Here is a 22,260-nt window from a genome sequence, read left to right on the forward strand (position 1 = left end):
TATATATGTATGTATGTATAATATGTGCGTAAATTGTATAAATCCAAGATAATACGTCAACTTTGAAATAATGTAACCTGTGTAAGTGTGTATTACAAATGATCGTACAAACCAGGCAAAAAGATTTTCTGTGCCAAAAGAACGATATTTATAATAAAAAGAAAATAGAGAATGTAAAATATAAAAATTTACTGAAATAATGACTTTTTAACGTCTTATTATTATCTAATTAAATGAAAATTAAATACTTACTTGACTGTTGATCCTGATTTCCAAAAACAGAGGAAAAGCTATTATCTGTAACAAAGTTATTATTTGCTGGTGTCGCTGCAAAACCTAAAAAACCAAAAGCAAAGAAAAAATCATAGGAAAATAGAAAAATAAAGAAAACAACTAAAAAAAAAAAAAAAAATTATATATATATATATATATATATATATATATATATATATATATATAAAATTAAGCGAATGTTGCATTTACCATTACCGTTGGTCATCCACATATTATTTTGTACTTGTGCAGACTGTGCAGGTGGAGCTTGTTGTGGCGCGCCAAACATATCTGCGAAAGGATTTCCTGCCAGTTGTAGCAAATCGTCGGATGCTTTTTGTGGCTAAAATATCATAAAACATAATTTTTTTTTTTTATATTAAATATTAATTTATCTAGTACTAATCATAAAAATCTTTTCGAAATACACGTATATATCTATACGACATATATATACATATATGGTTTGTCATATTAATTTTATAATGAATTATTAATATAACTTTTGAAAATATTATTCGATAATAATATACATATAATATAAACAATTAGAGTTATTAACATTTGATATACATTAAAATTAAACGAACAAATTTGTAAGTGATCCATAAAAAAAAGAAAATAATAAATAGGCTCACACATCTTGCCATGCTGTAGCAATTAATTACGGTAAACGTATGCAATGTTAGGTCAAAAAAAAAAAAAAGAAAAAAAAAATATCCTGTAAAAAATATCATAGATGAACACGAGCAATAATTATTACGAATTATAGAAAAACAAGGACTAATAAGACTAAAGAGACTTAAGTCAAACAAATATTTCTTAGAAACTCGAAATCCAGGATATAAAAACTGTGTGACTGTGATTCCTAATGTTGCATCTGCCGTCATGATTGTGCTCTTAGTATGTATATATGTAGATATCTAAGATTATTATTGATTTTGACGTAAAAGTTTCGAAATTGCCTCGTAAATAATAGAAATATAAAATATATCCTGTTACATTTTTAAAATATCCAATTACCTGACTATCCGTTGATGGTGCTGCACTAAATAGATCAACTATTGGTTGATTGGCATTGTTGGTAGGTGAACTCAAGAAAGGATTTGTACTTGGACCACCTGGGGGTGATTGCACTTTTGCCTAAATTAGAAAAATGCAATTGCATATAAGTTTATCTTGTAAACACTTTTGCGATTACCACAAAAGCATAAACGCAAAAACACGAAATAAGAAGACTCCGAAGTTTACCAATTAAAGTGGCTAATTTAATATGTATTTAATGACATGTATAACTATAAAAAGATTACCTTGTACTGATTCAAAGCTGATTCTTCTTCCGCAAGAGCTTGTTGCCTCAATGCTTCATCGATATGTCCATTTCCAGTATGATCGAGCCGTGCGTTACTAGCTGCCGTTCCAAATGCGGTACTGGTGGAAGACAGGGCGGACACTCCCGACTTTATATTCGTTCTATTGCTGCTTGGATAATGATAAGGTCGTGGGGATTGTGTGTAATTGGGAAAAAGTAGGATATATATATACATATATACATACATACATAGATATATAAATATATATATATATATACATATATGGAAAAGAGAAGGAGGAGATTTTGTTTTAGCACAAATAAATGTGATGAAAGGAATAAAAGGGAGAGTTGATAATAGAAAATAAAGGAGAAGACAAACAAAAAACAAAGAAGAGTAGTGTAGTACGTATAAATGCGACAGTGCCTAGAAAAAAAATTAAGTAATTGTGTGCACCTCATACTTTAAATAGCTTTTAAAAACTTACACATGCATTTATTTAATTATTATTCTCTACGAGAAAGTCTGATAAATGAGAGAAATTCTGTACTATATATAAAACGATTCATAATAAGCTACGTATTATGCATCGTAGAAGCGTGTACATCACGAACGCATCCATAATACGCTACACACGACGGTATTTACATTACCAAGCATACATAACTTTAGATAAATACATGTGCTGTAATATCATTTTATATGTCACATAGATAGTCAGACTATTATATATAAACATTTAATATCAATATGTATTTTACATTATTAACTAAGTTCTTTCAAATAATATATGATATCATGAATTATATTTATTTATTTATTAATCAAATCTTATTTCAATGACTCTTATTTATATTATCATATTATTCTGTATATATAAATATGTTCTCATTATTTTAATAGCATTACTATAGAAATATGAATATATATTTATTTGTTATTCCTTTTTTTTTTCTTACATTGAAAATATAAGATAAAGAAATCTTTTCAATTATTATTCTCTCAATGATTAATAAGATACAATCTAAGCAATAGATGAAAGTATCCATATTCAATAACATAATTTTATTTGCGTTTGCCATTTGAAAATATTGAAAATTACATTAAGGCTCTGGCCAGTCAAATCGTCCTTTTACTCCAATTATATCTTTTTCAGCACATATATCATCTCTTATACGAGATGTATAAAATATTACATAAAAAGCAAAATAAAACAAAAAAAGCCGAATATAATATTTTACATTTGCATAGACTATCGAAATGTGATTTTAATATGCAAATGAGTATGTACAAATCGTAAACAAAAAAAAAAGAAAGAAAAAATTATATTTATATAAATTATCCAACCTTTTGAGCCATTATCAATATATATATAGAAAATCAATAAATATATGGAAATATCTGTATAAAAAAATATTTTAATGCGATATTATGACTATTATATAGAATAAAATTTTCACAACAATCGAGATATTTAGAGAGATATTTAGAGAGAGAGAGAGAGAGAAAGAGAGAAAGAGAGAGAGAGAGAGAGAGAGAAAGAGAGAGAGAGAAAGAAAGAGAGAGAGAGAGAGAGAGAGAGAGAGAGAGAGAGAGAGAGAGAGAAAGAGATGTTATGATAGAAAGATAAAGGCTCCAAAGGTTAATTTACGTTTCTATTACCTCATAACTAAAAAGCATGTAAGCAAAATTAAACAGAGAGAAAAATTTCCTTTTATGTATAAGTATTAAATAAACATGAGCCGTGTCACATGTCCAATTGATCTACAAATAAATTAACGATAGTTACAAAGAGGTTTATGTTTGAGAAAAAGAAAAAAAAAAGGAGTAGACAGAGATGTTTGTAATTAAGTTGTTTTGTAGGATTTAATTGTGATATGACCGATGGTGAACAGCCATTCGAAATTACCGAATGACTGGACCAAAGCCGTAAAGTAATGACAAATGACAGGAAATAATGATTTTGATTTTCTTGGGCAATAATTCTATAAATTAAACAATTTTCCTATATGATTTTCATAATGTTAAAAAAAAAAATTTCTTTTTTTTTTTTTTCTATTTTAAACATTTTTACTTATCATTCTTCGTATCCGTTCAAACTGATACATTAGGAACAATTCATTATGCAATAAAATGAAAATTATTGCAAGCTTAATGAAAATATTGGAAGAAGATCTCATTTTTTACTAATTTATTAATAAAACTTAAATATAATGCCAGCTTGATACGTTAAAAATAAATATTTCTCTCTATTTTCTCTTCTTCCATTTACCTTGTTTATTATTATTATTTTTTTTTTTTTTTTTTTTTTTTTGTAAATAAATCAATATACGAAGAAAGCTGACATACCTTGCTGACTGCGTTGGCGTATTTGCAGCAGAGCCCTTTTTCCCTTCTAATGATGCAAGATGTTGTTCCAATGCATCTAACAAGCTACTTGGTGCCTATAAAAATACTTTTCATTTCAGTATTCAAATTTTCATTAATGAAGATATATTATTATAGCAAAGAAAGATTTAACTTTTTAAAAATTTGTAATTTTTAAAAACATTACCTTTGTTAAATCCGGTATATCGCCTTTATCGATACCAACATCCTATTAAAAAAAAAAAAAAAAAAAAAAAAAGTTCCATTAATTAAATCCACATGTAATATTACAAATGTAAAATTCATTGAAAAGAATTATAAAAATAAATTACCTCTGCTACTTTTAAGAAGTCACCAACCCTATCCATTCTTATGAGAAACTTTTTATACAATTCCAAAGCATCTCGACATTGTTTCTTATTCATGTCAAAATACTTCTCTGTAAATAATAAAAGAAGATAATATATAAAAATTATATATTACTTTAATAATCATCAATTTTTTCTTTTTTCTTTTTTCTTTTCTTTTATATATATATATATTACCTAAGAGGTTAATAATTCCATCATTATAACAGGCAAACAAACGTATGAGGTCTCGGAATAGAAGCATAAATGCCATGTTTATAACACCATTTGTAAGATCGTTTGCTGTACAATCAAATTCGAGAAGTGCGTCTAATTGTGATTGTAGGACAGGCAAAGTTTTTAATAATTTTTCTGCATTCATAGTACGCAACGTGCCATCTTCTTTTCTAAAAAGAAAAAAAAAAAAAAAAGAAAAAAAAAAAAAAAAAAAAAAATAACATTAACTTTGTATTACATTTAAATACATCGATTTATAATATACCAAATAATAGTTTTATCTTACCCTCTTTTCACTTTGCAGAAATCAAATGCCACCGTCCTGTATGAAAGAGCCTTCTCGTTCAAGTATTTGGCATATCGTCTGATAAACGGTGACATGTCGTAACCTAACGAACAATAAAAATAAAAAGAATATATTAATTCACATAATATTTTCATTAATAAAATTACCATTGATATTGATTAGACTCATTGATTAGAACAATTGATTAGAAAATATTGTAAGAACAGTTTTGATCTTGACAATGAAACTATTAAGAATAAAGAATCAATAGAAATAAAAATGCATGACATTCAAAACATTTATAATATAGATCATACGCTGAATGGCATAATACAGGATGAACTAAAAATTGTTAAATGACTTTAAAAATTAATTACTCTTTTCCGAAATTTTTAAAAATTTCTATTTTTACGATCTAGAAAAAAAAGAAAAATTATACCAAGAGAAGTTTCGAAAAATAGTAAATCATTTAAAAAAATTTCTTTTTAACTTAGAAACTTTTGGCCCAGCCTGTATATATCTAATGAGTGTTATTTATAATATTGATAAATTATATAAACGAAAAAAAAGACATTGTAAGTATAAAGGAAATCGACTTACCGACGCGTGCTCCTGCTGTGCTCAAACAGAGATAAAATTAATCCAAGTTAGTAAATCATAGAAGAGAAGAAAGATGCCAGATACATGGAAAATAGAAAGATTGATTTTGCCCATATAGATCTGTAGTTGTTTTCAATGCTAGGAAGCTAGGAAGTTAGTTTGAAAGTGTTATTAAACAATACAGGGACAGAAAGCAGTAGATACGAACGTATATAAATAGCCATGTTTTCCCATGCATTTTTCTGCATATACGTGTTTTTATGCGTAGTGCGAGTCGGTATATCGGGCATAAAGAAAATTTAAAAGGAATCCCTTTTTTTTTTTTTTTTTTTTTTTTCTTTTTTTTTTTACAATTTTCAATTAGGAAGATAAGAATTTGCAATGTAAACTTATTAAAGCAATAAATACCATTTTATCATTGTACCTCATGCATACTCAGATACATATATAGATATGTATAATAATAAATAAATACTTTTTCCTGGCAAGTGAATGAACGTACGAACGTACGAACGAAAAAACAAACTGATAAATACAAATAATTACTTTTACCTCACAAGAATTTGCAATAATATACGCAGTAAATGAATAATTATTATTCAAGATATACATATAACAATAATCTTGTTGACACGTCCTTTACGAAAGGAATTAATTAATCAAAAATTTTAAGAAATTTATTTAGTATATTCTTCGGCAATCATTATCGACAAATAATAAACAATACGATGATTGCGCCAGAATTTATTTTACGAATTTATTATCAACAATTATTTTTGCCGGCATTGCAAAACAACTTTTGATTTTTTTATTATGTCTATTAGTATCGGAGAGTACGGTACGATAATAAAAAAGAAAAGAAAAGAAAAGAAAAAGTAAAGAAAAGGAAAAGACAAAGAAAAATCGAATCGATAGAAATAAAATGTTAAAAATTATGGTCGACCATCATTCATCCTCGGAACCCTTTTCTTCGCTCACCTTGTACTCCGCTTTTATCGAGGAAATTGCTGAGCTGAAACGTGCTGTTGCTCGACGCCAAGTATTGTGTAAACCTCTGGAAAACAAAGGAGTTCATTAATTTCAACGTAATGTAAACGAATAAACATTAAATATTTGAAATAAGTATATTTACCTCGTTGCCATAACAAAGCATATGATGCACCGTTATAAGAGCTTTAAAAACGACCGTCCAATTTGTATTTTGGGATCGTTCTATCAAAAGATTAGCGAGTTGTGGTATCGAAACGTTTGGCTCGTTCGTACAATGAATGAGATCTGTAATATAATAAAAAAATATTTTAATGAAGAAACATATTCTTTCGAATTGATAAATATATTTTCGATATTTCAAGGAATTTATATAAAAAGATAAATCAAAATTGTCAAAGGAAAACTATCGCTTAAGTTTACGTAATGTAAAATGTCAGATCAGACGACGTCAATATCAATTTTGTCCGATCAATCCAGAATGATCGTTTAGGTTCGAAAGGCTGAAAATCTATACGTCAATCTTGTCGATTGGCAGAAGTAATCTCATCAAGTACGATCCCGAATCAGGGAGGTCAAGGACCGGAACCAGTGCAATGTCTCCCTGATGCACAGATAACGATCAATGATCCACATCCCTAGTTGTCCTAAAGATAGAGCTCGTTAAATGCTCAAGAGAACGAAGAGAAAGAAAGAATACTATCTCCCCTCTTCTCCTAGCCCATCTCATCCGTCGCCCATCCAACCCTCCTCCCTTTCTCTCTCTCTCCCCCCCTCTCTCTCTTTCTCTCTCTCTCATCTCATTTTAAGAGATTACCTTTTAAACTGATGAAAATGTCGATCGATCTACAAAGCATTTGTTTGCTTTGTCAACTACGTAACTTTTTACAAAGATTATTTGATAAAATAGTATCTTATAATTATCGTGATTTATCATATAAGTATATGTAAGTATATGTATGTATAAGTATACGTAAAATATACGATGTACGTAGTACAAATGGGCAGATTGTTCAACTTTATAGAGATCAAAGATCGATTATGTACTGTATTATATATATATATATATATATATATATATATATATATATATATACTTACATGGGTGTATCAAATTTGGTATTTTTAACAACCGAAATAAGTAGAGTAGGACAATGATAGGTATGGTCTTTAAGTATTGATCGTAACGACGAAGCCAAGCTGCTTCTTGGGTTGTACATATACATACGTGTAATATATATGTATGTACGTATACATACATATACATTATATATATATATACACGCGCGCGCATGTACACGTATATATAGATAAAATCGTTAAAGCTTTGGAAAAGAGGCAAAGAAAATCTTGAATGAATGATTCATAAAAACATAAAGAATTACGTTATTAAGGTAAACGCTTCTTATTTTCTCATTTCAATGTGAAATGCTAGCATATACATAACCAACATTTGAGACGTAATGTAATATTCTTATCAATATTAAGACAAACATAGAGCTATCACGTAAAAGTTCATATAAAAAAAAAAAAACAATTACATTAATACTTTCGTTTATTCGAGAATAATAAGTCCTACAGATTTATGCCATTGCAAATGACTGATTCAGCGAATACATACATACATATATACATATATATATATATATACATATATATATATATACATACATACATACATACATACATACATACATACATACATACGTTACGTAAGGCTCATTTTCGCGTAAGTGTGACACTAAAAGCAAATCGACTTAACAATAATTATCTTTAACGTTATTATATACATAGAAAAAAAAAAAATAAAGAAGAGCTATTATTATCGATACATGAGAATTAAATTGTCGATCAACTTTACGAACGACAATTTGATTTTGTCGATCGATTTTACGAACGAAAAAAGAAATTCTCTCTTGCTCTTTCTCTTTCTTCAATAATCACTATTTCCATTGTGATAGACATAAAAAAAGAAAAGAAAAAAAAAAAAGGTAAATATCATTGACACATAAAAATCTAATTACCATTAAATTTTACGAACGAACGAACAGAACAAATACTTCCTTTCTTTCTCTGTCATATACACACACTCTCTCTCTCTCTCTCTCTTTTTCTCTTTCATCTCTTTTAACACAGAAATGTGGACTTAATAATCTTAAAAAAGAAAAAAAAAAGAAAAGAAAGAAAAGAAAGAAAAGAAAGAAAAGAAAGAAAGAAAGAAAGAAAGAAAGAAAGAAAGAAAGAAAGAAAGAAAGGAAAGAAAAACAAAACATGCGTCCTATGACCGTATGTACTAAGTAATGCGATGTGATGCACACGCGGGTGTCTGTCTTTAAAGATTGAGTGACCGTCGTCTTTCTAAAGTAACGTGTACTTGACCTTGACAGCTTTCCTGTTCTAATTATACACCCCCGCGCATGTATGGACGGCGGCTAATTTGGTTTTACTACTGGCATCGCTCCAACGCTTCAACGCACATAAGCGCTGCTACGCTCTTCCATCGGACGCATTTCTCTCTTAGAGAGAACGCATGTGTTAAATGTGTCAACTCTCGTTCCTTTGGAATTAAAGAGAAAAAAGGGAGGGGGAAAGAGTGAGGGGGAGAGGGATGGAGAGAGAGAGAGAGAGAGAAAGAGAGAGAGAGAGAGAGAGAGAGAGAGAGAGAGAGAGAGAGAGGAAGAGAAGGACCGATTTACTTTCCTGATTCTTGTTTACCTTCGAGACGCAACTACCTAAAGGAGAAAACGTTGATTCCTCACCATTTTTGTTAATAAAAAGAGAGAGATAGAGAGAGAGAGACAGACAGATAGACAGAGAGAGACAGATAGAACAGAAAACGTCGATTAATTTTCATTTAGCTTGTCTCGTATAAGTAACATGATAACGATTTTACTTCCACAATTTAAATTGTTCGATTCTAGGATTAATGAAAAAAAAAAAAAAAGAAAAAAAAAAAAGTAAAGGAATTTTATAGTCGTAACAAAAATAAACTAAATAATACGGCGTCCTTTGATAGGTAAAAAAAAAAAAAAAGAAACCAAATTTATTAATATCTTCACTCTATATTAAAGTAATCACACGTCGATTTATATTATACGTACGATTATTACTGAGTTCCTTCAACTTTCATTCTTCTATATAATTTTCTTTCCAATTATCCAAAAAAAAAAAAAAAAAGAAAAAAAAAGACACTATTTTTTTCTTTTACAAGTCGATATAACTCTGAACACAGAAGTATACATTAGATATACGCTTTCTATGATCTCCACTTTCAAAGCAAATATCAAAGACACGTGTGACACGTACGTAATCATCCGTTAGGCAAGTATAAGTAATGAAATTCAAATTTTACCGATTACTTATATACTTTGCTACGATTTGATTCGATTCGATTCGATTCAATTCAATTCAATTCAATTCAATTCGATTCGATACGATACGATTCGATTCGATTCGATTGAAGAGAAGAAGAAAAAAAAATGAATATTAAAATATATATATCGCCGAATGTAAAAGAAAGAACGTTTTCAAAGTGAATAAAAAAGAACGTTCTCAATATAAACGATTAATTCTCATCCAGAGACGCAAAGAGAGAGAGTGACCTAAGTAGTAATATCATAAATTCTATATCGAAGTCTTTTTTCTTTAAACGATCTTTCCTTGGAATTAATTTGATGAAATTATATGCAAAAAATTAAAATACGTTTCTCTTGAATAATTTATTCCTTGAAGCAACCAAACTCGATCGTAAAACGTCATTAAGTTTCTCAAATGCAAATATGATCACTATTATCGGTATAAAAAGTGAGTTTTTTCTTTTTTCTCTTTTTCATCTTTCTTTTTTTCAGTTTTTTCTCTGTTGTTTTCTTTTTTCCTTTTTTTTTCTTTTTTTTAATTTTTATTTTTATTTCATTTCATTAATAATTTGTCTTCCACGTGACGTAACAAATTAATCAATGAATTAAATCGAAATACATAATTAAACTTTCGAAATAATGTCAAATTTATAAATATATAAAATTTCTTTATCATCCTCGTATCTCATTCAACTCAATGAGAATGAGAATCGTAGATGACGTGGTGTGGTTGACTCTTACTTAGAAAATATATACATACATGTCTTGCTTATCGGCTCACGCGATCTTTCTTTCGAAACTTCTCGATTCATACGATAAAAACGCTCGTTTACTCAATGATCCAGCTAAAATACCGATCAAAAACAAAACAAAAAGAACTAACATATTTATACGTTAAGCCTTTCTTTTTTTTTTTTTTTTCTTTTTTTTTTTTACATAAAACAATTATCAATTATTATGCATTTATAATAGGTTCTATAAATATAAGGAGAGAGAAAAAAAGGAAGGAAAGAAAAAAGAAAAAAGAAAAGAAAATTCATACATTAATAACACAATCTTTAAAGAAAGAGAGAGATATATATATAATATATAATATATCTAATATTATTTTCATACGAAAAATAAATAAATAAATAAATATCTCAAGTAAAAGAAAATTTGGAGCATAGACAAGAAATCAAAACTTGAAGCAATTCGATAGGTCATTCTCCTCGAGGATTCTTCTCGTAAATTTAATTTTTATTTTTAAGAAGGAACGCTAATAACGAATGTTTATCTCCTTGTAGAAAAAAAAAAAGAATGAATAAAGGGACGAAACAGTGAAAGAATGGCGGCTCGATCAAAACAGATGTTTCTTTCTCTCTTTCTCTCTCTCTCTCTCTCTCTTTCAAGGAGTCCAGTATAGTTTGCTTTTTGGCCTTTAACGCAAGATCAGCGAAAGGGTATAGGTCAAATAAGAAAACGTGCCGATGTCATTCACCTACTCGGCTTTAACAACACACGAAAGAAAGACTGTATACTCATTACTCGTAATCGTGCGAAGCGTGCCGTGAGATCGTGGTCGTTCAGTTCTTATCGAAGAGGAAGAAGAGCGAGGAAAAAAGGAGGACCAACAACAAATATGATTTACGTATTTGTAAATGGGGGCGAGAGGGGGGAGAAGAAAAAAGAAACGATGTGTATTTCTCTATACTTCTCGCACATCCTTTAACGTATACGCATAATATAATATATACTCGTGCATACTTTTTTCACGCTCACTTGCATTCATATTATCTATATCTATCTTTATTCACGTTATCTATATCTATCTTTATTTCTTTTCTTCGTTCTTCTTTTTTCTCTCTTTCTTTCTTTCCTTCTTTTTTCCATCTTTTATTTCAATTACGATAATACGTTTACCCTCGTTCCTAATGCCACCTTATAAGATCATTATGACTATATAGAAACAGCCCGTATAAAGCGATTGGTTCGATATGGCATGAAATAAAAGAAATTATACGATAAGAAAAAAAAAATATATGTATGTATGTATGTATGTATGTATGTATGTATGTATGTATGTATGTATGTATGTATGTATGTATGTATGTATGTATGTATGTATGTATGTATGTATGTATGTATGTATGTATGTATGTATGTATGTATGTATGTATGTATGTATGTATGTATGTATGTATGTATGTATGTATGTATGTATGTATGTATGTATGTATGTATGTATGTATGTATATATGTATGTATATATGTATGTATGTAGCACCGTTGAAATTGGAATTCGATACTACGCGAATCGAAATTTGAATTTAGCGCCACTTCGTCGAAGAGTGAATTTAAAATACGTGAAAACATGGCGCAAATTATGAAGACAACAACAATTCGTTTTACCGACCTTCACGCTGATCCATATAATTACCGATAAACGGGGAAAAAATATATGTTATATTATTATAAATTAACGTACATGTAAAAAAAAAAAGAAAAAAATATTAAAAGAAAACAAAATGTAAGAGAAAGAGAGAGTGAGAGAGAGAGTGAGAGAGAGAGAGAGAAAGAGAGAGAGAGAGAGAGAGAGAGAGAGAGAGAGAGAGAAAGAGAAAGAGAAAGAGAGATGAAAGAGAAAGTTTCCCCTCACTGATTTATTATCGACGTTAACTCATTGCAAAAAGGGTAAGATCTGTGAAAAGTCATACTTTTTTTTTCTCGTGTTTCAATTTTTGATTGGCGTTATCGCGCCTTCGAAGAATTTTATCATTTACGCCCCCGTCCAAGTCTGGAGATATACATACGTACACACACAGTTGGGAGACCGGTAACGGTCAGTACGGACACGCGCCGTCGCTTTTATGATAATGAGCATCGTTTTCATGCAAGCTCACCAAAGGTCTATATATACATGCACACGCGTATCCATTATATTTCTCTTTTTGTATTTACTTACTTTCGCTCTCGATGAAGTTATATCACTTATCTGCCGACCGGGGAAACAATATGCATTTTTGCAACATTATCGAAACTTTCAAGTTATCGAAGCGTTATAACAGGCGTGTTACGAACTATCATTGAAAATAAGCAGATTTATTCTCACAAATTGACACCCAGGAATCCCAGGAAAAAGTTAAGGTTCTAATCGTAATGAGATGCTAATAATATGTACTAATAATAATAATAGCTTTTGGTTTGTTCGAAACTACATGTAGATAGTTATATTGATAAATCAAACGATTCTAAAGTCTCTTCAATATTTTCTTTTCTCTTTCTGTATTCTTCGTAGAACGAACGATTGGACACGATCGTCTCTGTCGAATTTTAACGATTCGAGAATTATCTATATAGAATTTTTTTTCATCGTACATGACACGACTGATTGATTCAACATGAGAATAATACAATCTTTTCTACATATTTATATATCTTTTCTTCTTTTTTTTTTTTTAAAGATATTTATAACACAATACATCGTAAGAAAATAAAGTAAAATTAAAATCGAGAGACTCAAAACAATTAAATACTTTCAATGAAGTATGACTCTTACTATTAGAACTTAAACGAAGATAACCTATATTTTATGAAAATTTAATCGAATAAGGGCGTATCCCGTGATAAAATAATTCTCGTTTCTACGAATCATTTGTTCTTCAATATTCAACATATGCGAATATATTCTAAATTTATAAGCTTTATGAAAGGATCGTTTTTCTTGATTTTCCAGAAAATTAATTCTAATTTGTACGAGAATAGCGAAAGGATACGCACGAGAGAACGTGTAAACCATATAAGAGACTGACACACTCGCTCTCTCTCTCTCTCTCTCTCTCTCTCTCTCTCTCTCTCTCTCTCTCTCTCTCTCTCTCTCTCTCTCTCTCTCTCTCTCTCTCTCTCTCTCTCTCTCTCTCTCTCTCTCTCTCTCTCTCTCTCTCTAAAGGTACTTTATATTTATGAGCTTAAATGAATAAGTCTACTTCTCAAGTTTACTTCTTGACATTTCATTACCCATTTCATTTAATAATCTCACTTAAATCAAAAATATAAAATAATTTAATGAACTTCCCATGATATTCTTTTTTTTTCTTTTTTTTTTTTTTTTTTGTAAATATACATTTTTCTCTTTTCTTTTCTTTTACTTCATAAAATTATAACTATGAAATATTTCAATGTTAAGCTATATAAAGAAAATAACCTTGTTCCTACTCGAATGACCTTTGGTTATACTGTGATCTTACCAATAAATTTGTTGTCTTCCTATAATAAACTTATAATTCCTCATCACAAACAGCACTACGGTATATGTATAGCTGTATCATACGTATAGCTGTATTAATAAATGTGGATGATATATAACTCGTAAACAAACATAATCATCCAACATAAATGTAATATTGGATTGGCACGCAAAATAGCAAATCTTGATATAAAATTATTGTCTTGCTAATTTATAATGTTTGCAATGTCCTTCAAAATTATGCTCCTATTGTTGCATATTCCATAATGATAAATTTATTAAAACTTTATGGAGAAAAGTTTACCGATGAAAGTAGTCATTGTGAAAAATTGTTATTACATTATTTAGAAACATTAGATAAAACTAATTTGATACAATATAATATATAATATAATATAATATAATATAATATAATATAATATATTACCGTACATCTATGTATCATACCAGGAACGATGATTCATTCTTGTTAGCCTCGAACAATTTCTAAGAAAAAGCTAAAGCCAATATATCTTTGATAGATGCAAGGCATCTTACATTCTTTTAAATTTGAGCCATAATATCAAAGACAATACTTTTAATTAATATTCTTATAAAACAACTTTAATAAGGCCGAAATATTTTGTTCGCATAAAAAGTGAGTCAACATTTTCTAATATTTTGTTTGCATTAGAACTAAAGGATTTCTCAATTATCTTGTCCAAAATCGTTCAGTAGTCGGCGCATTAAAGATAAATATCGCGTATCTTAAAACGTATGGTACTTGGGTGAAGTCAAGCATGGAAAAAAATCAATGTTCCTCGAGTAAAATCAATAAATCATATAACAGGCTGATAGTACTATTATGAGTATCGTCATAAGAACGTAGAAAAACTGGGATCCCTGTCATCATAAATTCTTTCTCGTATTTAATCTTTTTTGAAATGGTGAAACATGAACAAAATTTTGTCATGTCGCACATACTCAAAATCGAATGACCTCACTACGACGTGCGGCGCATCGACGTGAGCGCGAGCATTCGCCCTCTCTCTCCCTCTCTCTTACTCGCTCACTCTGTCTCTCCCCTCTCTCTTACTTTTTCACTCTTTCTCTCTCTCTCTCTCTCTCTCTCTCTCTCTCTCTCTCTCTCTCTCTCTCTCTCTCTCTCTATCTTCCTTGAGCGTAACTGGTCTCACTGCATTCTCGCCTTCTACATACTCTCTTCGCGAAAGTCGAAAGACAAAGGGTGCTAAATGATTGCTCGTCTTTAGTACTGAAACCGAAGGGTCATAAAAAGGACATTCAGATCGAGCCGAATCGATAAAGTTGAGTCTAGTCGGTCGAGTCGAAAGTCGATGTAACCCAGGAAGAATAAAAAAAAAAGGTGAGGGGAGACATAAAATACTTTATAAAAGAAATAGAAAAGACGTTGAGAAAAAAATAGAGCTTAAAAGGGACTTACAATCGAGATGTTTCTTTTTGGGTCCTATCATCTCCTCGGTGGTCGCTTTGCATACGGACTTAGCGAGCCCTTGCCCAGCGATGCTGTGTCTGGCAGCTAGTAGCCTGTCGTTTATCGTTTGTCCCGCCATACTGCCGTCCTTCTTCCTGTCACTTTCCTTCCCCTACGTCGACGACTCTTCAAAACCGAACGTATTTGTCAGCAAGTATTCGTCGTTTCCTTCTGTGGTCACTCTCTCAAACAGCATGTACCACTCGGCGCACGGCCACTACCGAGGTGTCCGATTCTGTGTGTATGTATGTGTGTGTGTGTGTGTGTGTGTAGAGAGAGAGAGAGAGAGAGAGAGAGAGAGAGAGAGAGAGAGCGAGAGAGAGAGAGAGAGAGAGCGAGAGAGAGAGAGAGACAGTGTGTGTCTTTCTAAGTGAATATACTCGTATGCGTATATATCTCTTCGCGGACGTGGATTCGGAAGAAAGCGAAAAGTGAAAGAGGGAGAAAGAGGAAGTGAGAATCAAACAGAGAGAGAGAGAGAGAGAGAGAGAGAGAGAGAGAGAGAGAAAGAGAGAGAGAGAGAAAGAGAGAGAGAGAGAGAGAGAGAGAGAGAGAGAGAGAGAGAGAGAGATAACACGATTACACGAGCAAGATAGTAGAAGACACAGGGTAGGAAAAGAAAATGAAAAGCCGAATTGGCACCACCTAAGTGTCTTCCGCACGAGACGTTAAACGTTGATTAACTGTCCTTTCGACAGATATACTTTTGTCTCTCCTCGCCCAAATTCCCTCTTTCTACTCTTTTTCTCGCGTATATCACCTACCGGAGCCGTACGAGCTCGCGCTCGCGTTTACACGCTCGCCAGGCTAATACGGCTCAGCTCTGAACGCGACGACGAGAACGACGAAAACGACAACCACGACGACAACAGCTCGGCTTCGCACCGGCGACGAGAGGCTATCGCGAATTGCTTTAAGATGGCGACCTCGCTATCCTCCCCCCACCATTCATACCTCCCTCGGCTGAACCAATCGCGTACAAGTACTGATCGATGCTCCCTCCTCGAACATCGACCGTCGATCGTCATACCGTCCAATGACGTTGCGATATGGTCACATGATCATTAATACACCTGGCGCACCTTCACCGATCAGACGGCGCGAAAATTGTAACCTTTAAATTATCTTTACATATCGTTTTATCTTATTTTTATTTACTGCAGATTTTTGAAAAAGATATCTTCATCTCTATATAGTTTTATAATATTTTTTTAAATTATTATATTATATGAACAGTATGAATAAATACTACAGGATAATATATATAATGTGTTACAACTGAAAGTAAGAATTATTTCGCATAAAATTATTATTTATTGTATTAATTTTTTTTTCCAAATTTGATATGTATAAAAATACAAATTAATTAAAAAAAAAAAAAGTTACGTTAGCACTAGTTTTTTTTCTTTCTTTCTTTGGTGTATTATAATTAATTCAAGAACAAAAAATATTGTGTGAATTGATATTTTACTACTTTCACCTACCACTTTTAATTAACAAATTTCTAAACATTTCCTTCCATTTATCTTTAACAACTACTGTGTTATGCTAAAAAATGAAAAATTAAATATAAATTATTAATACACACTTTACAATTGCAATATTTAATGTTGAAAATATTGTAACCTGCAATATATGCACTCCTCGTTGCGTAAGAACAATAAGTTCTTTCATACCATCATTGGTTATATCCATATAAGATATAGAATGTACCGGAGCATCAAATAATTTTCGTACAGATAATTCCCATGTATCACCTGATAATGCAAAAATTAAAACTTCCTGTCCATATGTGCCTAACAGTATTTCATTTTGACCATCCATGTTTATATCCGCAACACATGTACATAATATACAATCTGATAAATCACTACCATTTAATATCATATCTTTTTCCATTCCACAATGCAAAATATCCCTATCAAAATGTATTACATTATTAAGAAGATTGACATTAAAATTAATATAAAAATAAGTTTGCTTACATAAAGACAATAGCATTGCTTGTATTACCAATCAAGATGTTCAATATTGGATCCTCATCTGAGAAAGATTCTTTAGCTATTAAAAAAAAAAAAATTTTAATTATTTAATTCTAATGATAAACTTATTATTACTACTGAAAAGTTTATACAAACATATTATAGTTCAATTTTTATTTAATTATAAAATTAACCTACATTTACATTCATAATTTAATGATGATGGTGGAGGAATATTATTTCTATGAGGAAATATATGTATACTTGAAATTGGTTTATCATATCTCAATGACCAATTTCTAACCATCTGTATTTCTAAGACATCCACTAAAGCTACTTTGACTAAACCACATTCACATCCAATTGCACTGAGTCGCCTAAAAAAAAAATATTGAGAGGACATATAATTCCAAAATCTTGTCTATAAAAAATTTATAATAATTATTATACAAATTACCATTTATAATTATCAAAATAATAAACACTTATCCATAAACAAATAGCTTGAATATTATGTAGTTCTGGAAAATATTTTTCAATAGATGGTTCAATATACCCATGAGTTAATTTATCTTCCATAATCATATGAATCTTATAATCACTTCCAGAAATTAACCAAATCACCTGTAAGACAAATATAAAATTAAAAGAACAGATTTTATATTTTTAAAAAGATTTTTTAATAATATATAAAAACCTCATTGCCAGAAGCTTGATGTGGTAATATTGTATGATATAAATGATATGGAGTATATGATAATTCTACCATAAGACAATTTTGTGCTATAGTTTCAATTGTACTATTTTCATCTCCTTCTCCATCCACAACACCTTCAGAATATATATTCAGGTATCTTTCAACTGATGTATTTGTGCTCGTTTTAATAATTGTTATTCCTATAACAAATCCATCGCCCACATCCATTTTGTTATAAGCATCAATTGCAATAATTTCAGCCCCATCTAACAAAAATGATTAAAGATTTTTATATAAGTACAGCATTTTCAATAAATTTTATTTGACATTATACATAAAATCACAAACTAGGAATGTACGTGAAGAGTAATTCCTTGACTACTGGCCTCAAATTCCATTTTGGCGTAATATGATATTCGCACGAGTATATCTTTCTTTTCAAAGATGCCACCAAAACTTTATTAACCCCACTAAGTGAACATAACTGTGTCATTGAATAAATATTGCTTTGCGAAGCCAATGGAAACCAATGTGCATCAATTAAATTGGTCATGATGATATTATATACACCGATATTACACAAAAATAATCCTACAATTATCACTTTTATATAATCATATAAATAAATTTATATATCCTTTATTTTTAGAATGTTTTACAATTGACGATAGTTGATATTTAACCTTCTAGGATACTACACATGAAAGTTAATTACCGACACAGAAAGATTCATATTAATGTTTACTGATAAATGAACTGTAAATTTTTTTTACCCTCGGATACATATCTACTGATGATCAACAAATGCGCATGATCTAGAAAAAGGTTATGAAAACATGAGTTTCCATTATAGTGAAAGTATTTAAATAATTGTGCAAAAATGGAAACGTTTTTAAATATTGATTGGTAAATATATACTGAGAATATTTTTAAAAAAGACAATTATATTCTTTATAATATACAATTTAATTATATTTAATACCATTTATTACTTTTATATATGATATATATATATATATATATCGTTTTTAATTGTATATTTATTTTTATCTTTATCTATTTTTTTATTTATTTACAATTAATATATATTTTAGGAATCCTTCATTAAATGATATTTTAGATGATGTATTTATTAATGAAGAAAGGTTAACACGAGAAAGTGTAATGTATAGACTATTACATGGAAACTTTGTAAATCCTTTCGATAATATGGATGAAGATTATGAAGCAGTTAAAATGGATGTGATTTCAGAAGATCAAAATAGTCAGGAAAAAAATAAAAACAATGCGACGGTAAATGATATTTTACAGCAAGAATTAAAAGAGAAGAAAGTATATGTACCGGGCTTAGTGAGACGACCATGTAAATTTCCAAAGACGTCTGAGTTAAATATAGAAGAGCAACAAGCATGTTTACGGACATTATTAACATTTTCTGCTTCTGAAAAACCAAATTTAACTGTTAATGATAAGAAAGATTTAGCAGTTTATTTTGTAAGTGAAATAAAAAATATTACACTAATGTAATGTTAATACGTTTTGCAATATATAACTGATTTCTAAAATGTGATGAAATTTTAGAATTTTAAAGAAATTATAAATGAAGAACAAGAACAATATATAGAATTTGTTAAAGGAAAATGGGATGGAACGAAATTGCAAACAATTTATTGTGAGGATTATATAAATTTACGGTGGAAACATAAATTACTTGATATTCTTAAATTACCAAGATATTATATGGAAACTACAAACATTCCTTTTGTTTCGGATAAAGAAATCACAGTACAATTTATACATAATTGCTTAAAAAAGGTAAGGAATTATAATTCAGAAGTACAAATAATTATACTTCTTTGATATGAACTAATAAAATATTATAAAAAAAATGTTATATAAAAATTATATAATTTTAGGGAAGTCTACCAAAAATAATTTTACCATCTTTGACTAGACCTTTTATATTACAATGTAATTCTAAAAGATTACAAGAAGAATTTCCAATACCTAATGAAAGCAATAATACATCAATAATTCATTTCAAATTACCTGTAAGCAAGGATCCAACTTGTGAATTTTTTGCTCAGGCCAATGATGTAGATTTAGTTATTTCATCCAGTGGTTTAAACTGTTTAGCAAGTAATGCTGGTCCAAATTATTCAAAAACATGGGCATTACCTATAACAATCAAATCTTTTAATGGAAAAAATATTATATATATTGATAAGCCACCACCATCTAATTTTGCTACCGTACCAGAAAAAAATACTTGGGTTTTCAAATATATTTTAAAATCTTCGTTTCAGTCGAAACTTATAAAATCGGAAAGGTAAGACAATATTATATAATAGCCGTCTTTATAATAACTTTTGCATCTATCTGCATCATTTATTGTATGTATGTATATATATATATATATATATATATATATATATATATATATATAAAATAATATATTTTTAATATATATTAGATCATGTAATGTGAAAGTGTATGATGATGATTTATTCGGAAATATTAATTCTGAAAATTATATGATATTGGAAGATGACTATGAAAGCAAATTAAATATTTCAAACAACACAAAAGTTAAAACAAATTTTAAATGTGAAAATATAGTTGAAGAAGATAAATCAAGGGAAAATGAAAGTCATAACGTAAATACATATGATTTAGAACAACCAATGTGTAAGTTTTAAAACTAAATTATCTAAACTTGTAAAAAGGAAATATGAATAAAAAACTTTTTTCAGCTGATTCACAAGAACAATCTGAAAAGGAAGATTGTGAAGGAAATAATGATGCAGAATCATGCTATACAAGTAATGTATCATATAATCTTTTTAGAATTGGACCATCTTCTACAGAGAAAAATGAATTAATGAAAAATACAATTAAAGAGTATAAAATGCTAGTGCGCATAAAAGAAGATGGATATGAGGTTGGTAAAAAATAATTATTGTTAATATTTTTAATTACAAAAAACTATGCAGAACTCTTAACAAAATTTACAGGAATTAACACCAACACTCAGGCAAAAATTGCTTTTAATACCAAAATTAGAACATCAAGTTGGATTTGGAGGAGAAGCTTTAACATTAGAAGAAGGATTAAAACAATGGATATCTTTAATGTTTCGTCCCGACACATATCTTGCAAGAGGTATATAATATGGACAATTATGTATAATTATATAATTATATGATAAGAAAAATTTACATTAGTAAATACATATCATATTTTAACAGTAAGAATATCAGCACAAACCTCAGAAGTAATACAAATAGAAAAACGTACTACTATATCAATTAATAATGAAATCAAGCGGCTTTATAATATTAAAGTAGAAGATACATTAACATTATTACATAATGTTATTCAAACTTTATCAAATGTTACTCCTGGTTGTTATATCATCAGACATATTAGTCGAAATGGAGCTTTTGCAACTGTTTACAAAGAAACAGACGCTAGAGGGTATGCATTGTATTTTATTATATCAATCCTGGATTTTGAAATTATTAATTTTTATAATGTTTTTTAGGAAAAACATTTTAGACTTACATACAATTTATGGGTATATTCAATATAATACAATACCTAATACACCATGGCCTGCATTAGACAAATTATTGGTAACACCAATGCATAAACATTTTAAAAGAATGCCACTTATGTTTTATCCTCAAAAAGAGAATAATAAACGAAAGTTTAAACAGAAAACTAAAAATAAGCCAAAATAAACAAAAACTAGTCAAATTAATTTAATGTCGTTTCATGACTTATTTTTGTAAATAATTATTTTTTTAGAAAATTTTATATTTTTAAGAAGACTAAATAGTACAATAACATAAAGAGAAAAAGGACATGTACATTTATGGATATAGAAATATGTGTTTTAGTAGTATTTTTAATAAATGCGAGATATTTAAATGTGTACATTAATTATAACAATTATTCTATTTATGTGTTAACAATTTCAATATTTACTCAAAAATAAATCTCTCTATTAGACAATATATGTAGGCACAATATATGTAAGTGTATATACTAAAAATATATAAAATGTGTAAAAAATATTAATTTATCCATAATTAA

General features: G+C 29.3%; 3 protein-coding genes across 17 annotated transcripts in view; 1 reads left to right on the forward strand and 2 right to left on the reverse strand.

The window, feature by feature from the left end:
* lap (phosphatidylinositol-binding clathrin assembly protein lap) overlaps positions 1–16,406 on the reverse strand; it is a 23,741-nt gene extending 7,335 nt beyond the window's left edge. For 7 of the 13 annotated variants that reach the window (XM_085658054.1, XM_085658049.1, XM_085658052.1 and 4 more), the window contains exons 1-14: positions 16,248–16,406; positions 15,433–15,718; positions 6,556–6,698; positions 6,402–6,477; positions 5,424–5,438; positions 4,824–4,926; positions 4,499–4,707; positions 4,286–4,392; positions 4,141–4,182; positions 3,936–4,030; positions 1,584–1,752; positions 1,297–1,416; positions 484–616; positions 253–336 (exon numbers count right to left, since the gene is read on the reverse strand). In XM_085658054.1, the coding sequence (XP_085514180.1) occupies positions 253–336; positions 484–616; positions 1,297–1,416; positions 1,584–1,752; positions 3,936–4,030; positions 4,141–4,182; positions 4,286–4,392; positions 4,499–4,707; positions 4,824–4,926; positions 5,424–5,438; positions 6,402–6,477; positions 6,556–6,698; positions 15,433–15,562 (1,426 nt within the window). In that variant the 5' untranslated portion in view covers positions 15,563–15,718; positions 16,248–16,406. Of the gene's footprint in view, positions 1–252; positions 337–483; positions 617–1,296; positions 1,417–1,583; positions 1,753–3,935; positions 4,031–4,140; positions 4,183–4,285; positions 4,393–4,498; positions 4,708–4,823; positions 4,927–5,423; positions 5,439–6,401; positions 6,478–6,555; positions 6,699–15,432; positions 15,719–16,128 lie in introns of all 13 variants that reach the window. The other 6 variants (XM_085658046.1, XM_085658055.1, XM_085658058.1 and 3 more) reach the window with 6 other exon arrangements.
* A 403-nt stretch (positions 16,407–16,809) lies between these two features.
* LOC118440657 (KICSTOR complex protein kaptin) lies at positions 16,810–18,863 on the reverse strand. Of its 3 annotated transcripts, none has more exons than XM_035863998.2 (7): positions 18,511–18,863; positions 18,163–18,428; positions 17,923–18,089; positions 17,664–17,842; positions 17,469–17,544; positions 17,110–17,401; positions 16,810–17,031 (listed from the first exon to the last, which is right to left on the reverse strand). In XM_035863998.2, exons 1-7 carry the CDS (start codon positions 18,713–18,715, stop codon positions 16,960–16,962), a joined length of 1,257 nt encoding a protein of 418 aa, XP_035719891.1. In that variant the 5' UTR covers positions 18,716–18,863; the 3' UTR covers positions 16,810–16,959. The 3 variants fall into 3 exon arrangements, with proteins under 3 accessions (XP_035719891.1, XP_035719893.1, XP_035719892.1); XM_035864000.2 differs by having other exon boundaries at positions 18,522–18,654; XM_035863999.2 differs by having other exon boundaries at positions 16,811–17,031; positions 18,549–18,690.
* Positions 18,864–18,895: 32 nt separating this feature from the next.
* LOC118440656 (uncharacterized) lies at positions 18,896–22,051 on the forward strand. Its single transcript, XM_035863997.2, has 9 exons — positions 18,896–19,068; positions 19,257–19,656; positions 19,744–19,977; positions 20,079–20,491; positions 20,636–20,850; positions 20,916–21,103; positions 21,177–21,324; positions 21,411–21,639; positions 21,707–22,051. Exons 1-9 carry the CDS (start codon positions 19,043–19,045, stop codon positions 21,903–21,905), a joined length of 2,052 nt encoding a protein of 683 aa, XP_035719890.1. The 5' UTR covers positions 18,896–19,042; the 3' UTR covers positions 21,906–22,051.
* Positions 22,052–22,260: the final 209 nt, after the last annotated feature.

The sequence above is a fragment of the Vespa mandarinia genome, chromosome 7 (assembly GCF_050613455.1).
Source record: "Vespa mandarinia isolate Hongniang chromosome 7, ASM5061345v1, whole genome shotgun sequence".
Classification (NCBI taxonomy): domain Eukaryota; kingdom Metazoa; phylum Arthropoda; class Insecta; order Hymenoptera; family Vespidae; genus Vespa; species Vespa mandarinia.

Excerpts from the sequence above, each read along its gene's own strand:
- LOC118440657 (XM_035863998.2), bottom strand. The coding sequence starts at position 18,715 with ATGACCAATTTAATTGATGCACATTGGTTTCCATTGGCTTCGCAAAGC. Across the intron at positions 18,429-18,510 it reads ACTCTTCACGTACATTCCTA|ATGGGGCTGAAATTATTGCA; the intron begins GTTTGTGATTTT and ends CATTTTTGTTAG. Across the intron at positions 17,032-17,109 it reads GAGGAGTGCATATATTGCAG|CATAACACAGTAGTTGTTAA; the intron begins GTTACAATATTT and ends TTCATTTTTTAG.
- LOC118440656 (XM_035863997.2), top strand. The coding sequence starts at position 19,043 with ATGGAAACGTTTTTAAATATTGATTG. Across the intron at positions 19,069-19,256 it reads ACGTTTTTAAATATTGATTG|GAATCCTTCATTAAATGATA; the intron begins GTAAATATATAC and ends TATATATTTTAG. Across the intron at positions 19,978-20,078 it reads TACATAATTGCTTAAAAAAG|GGAAGTCTACCAAAAATAAT; the intron begins GTAAGGAATTAT and ends ATATAATTTTAG.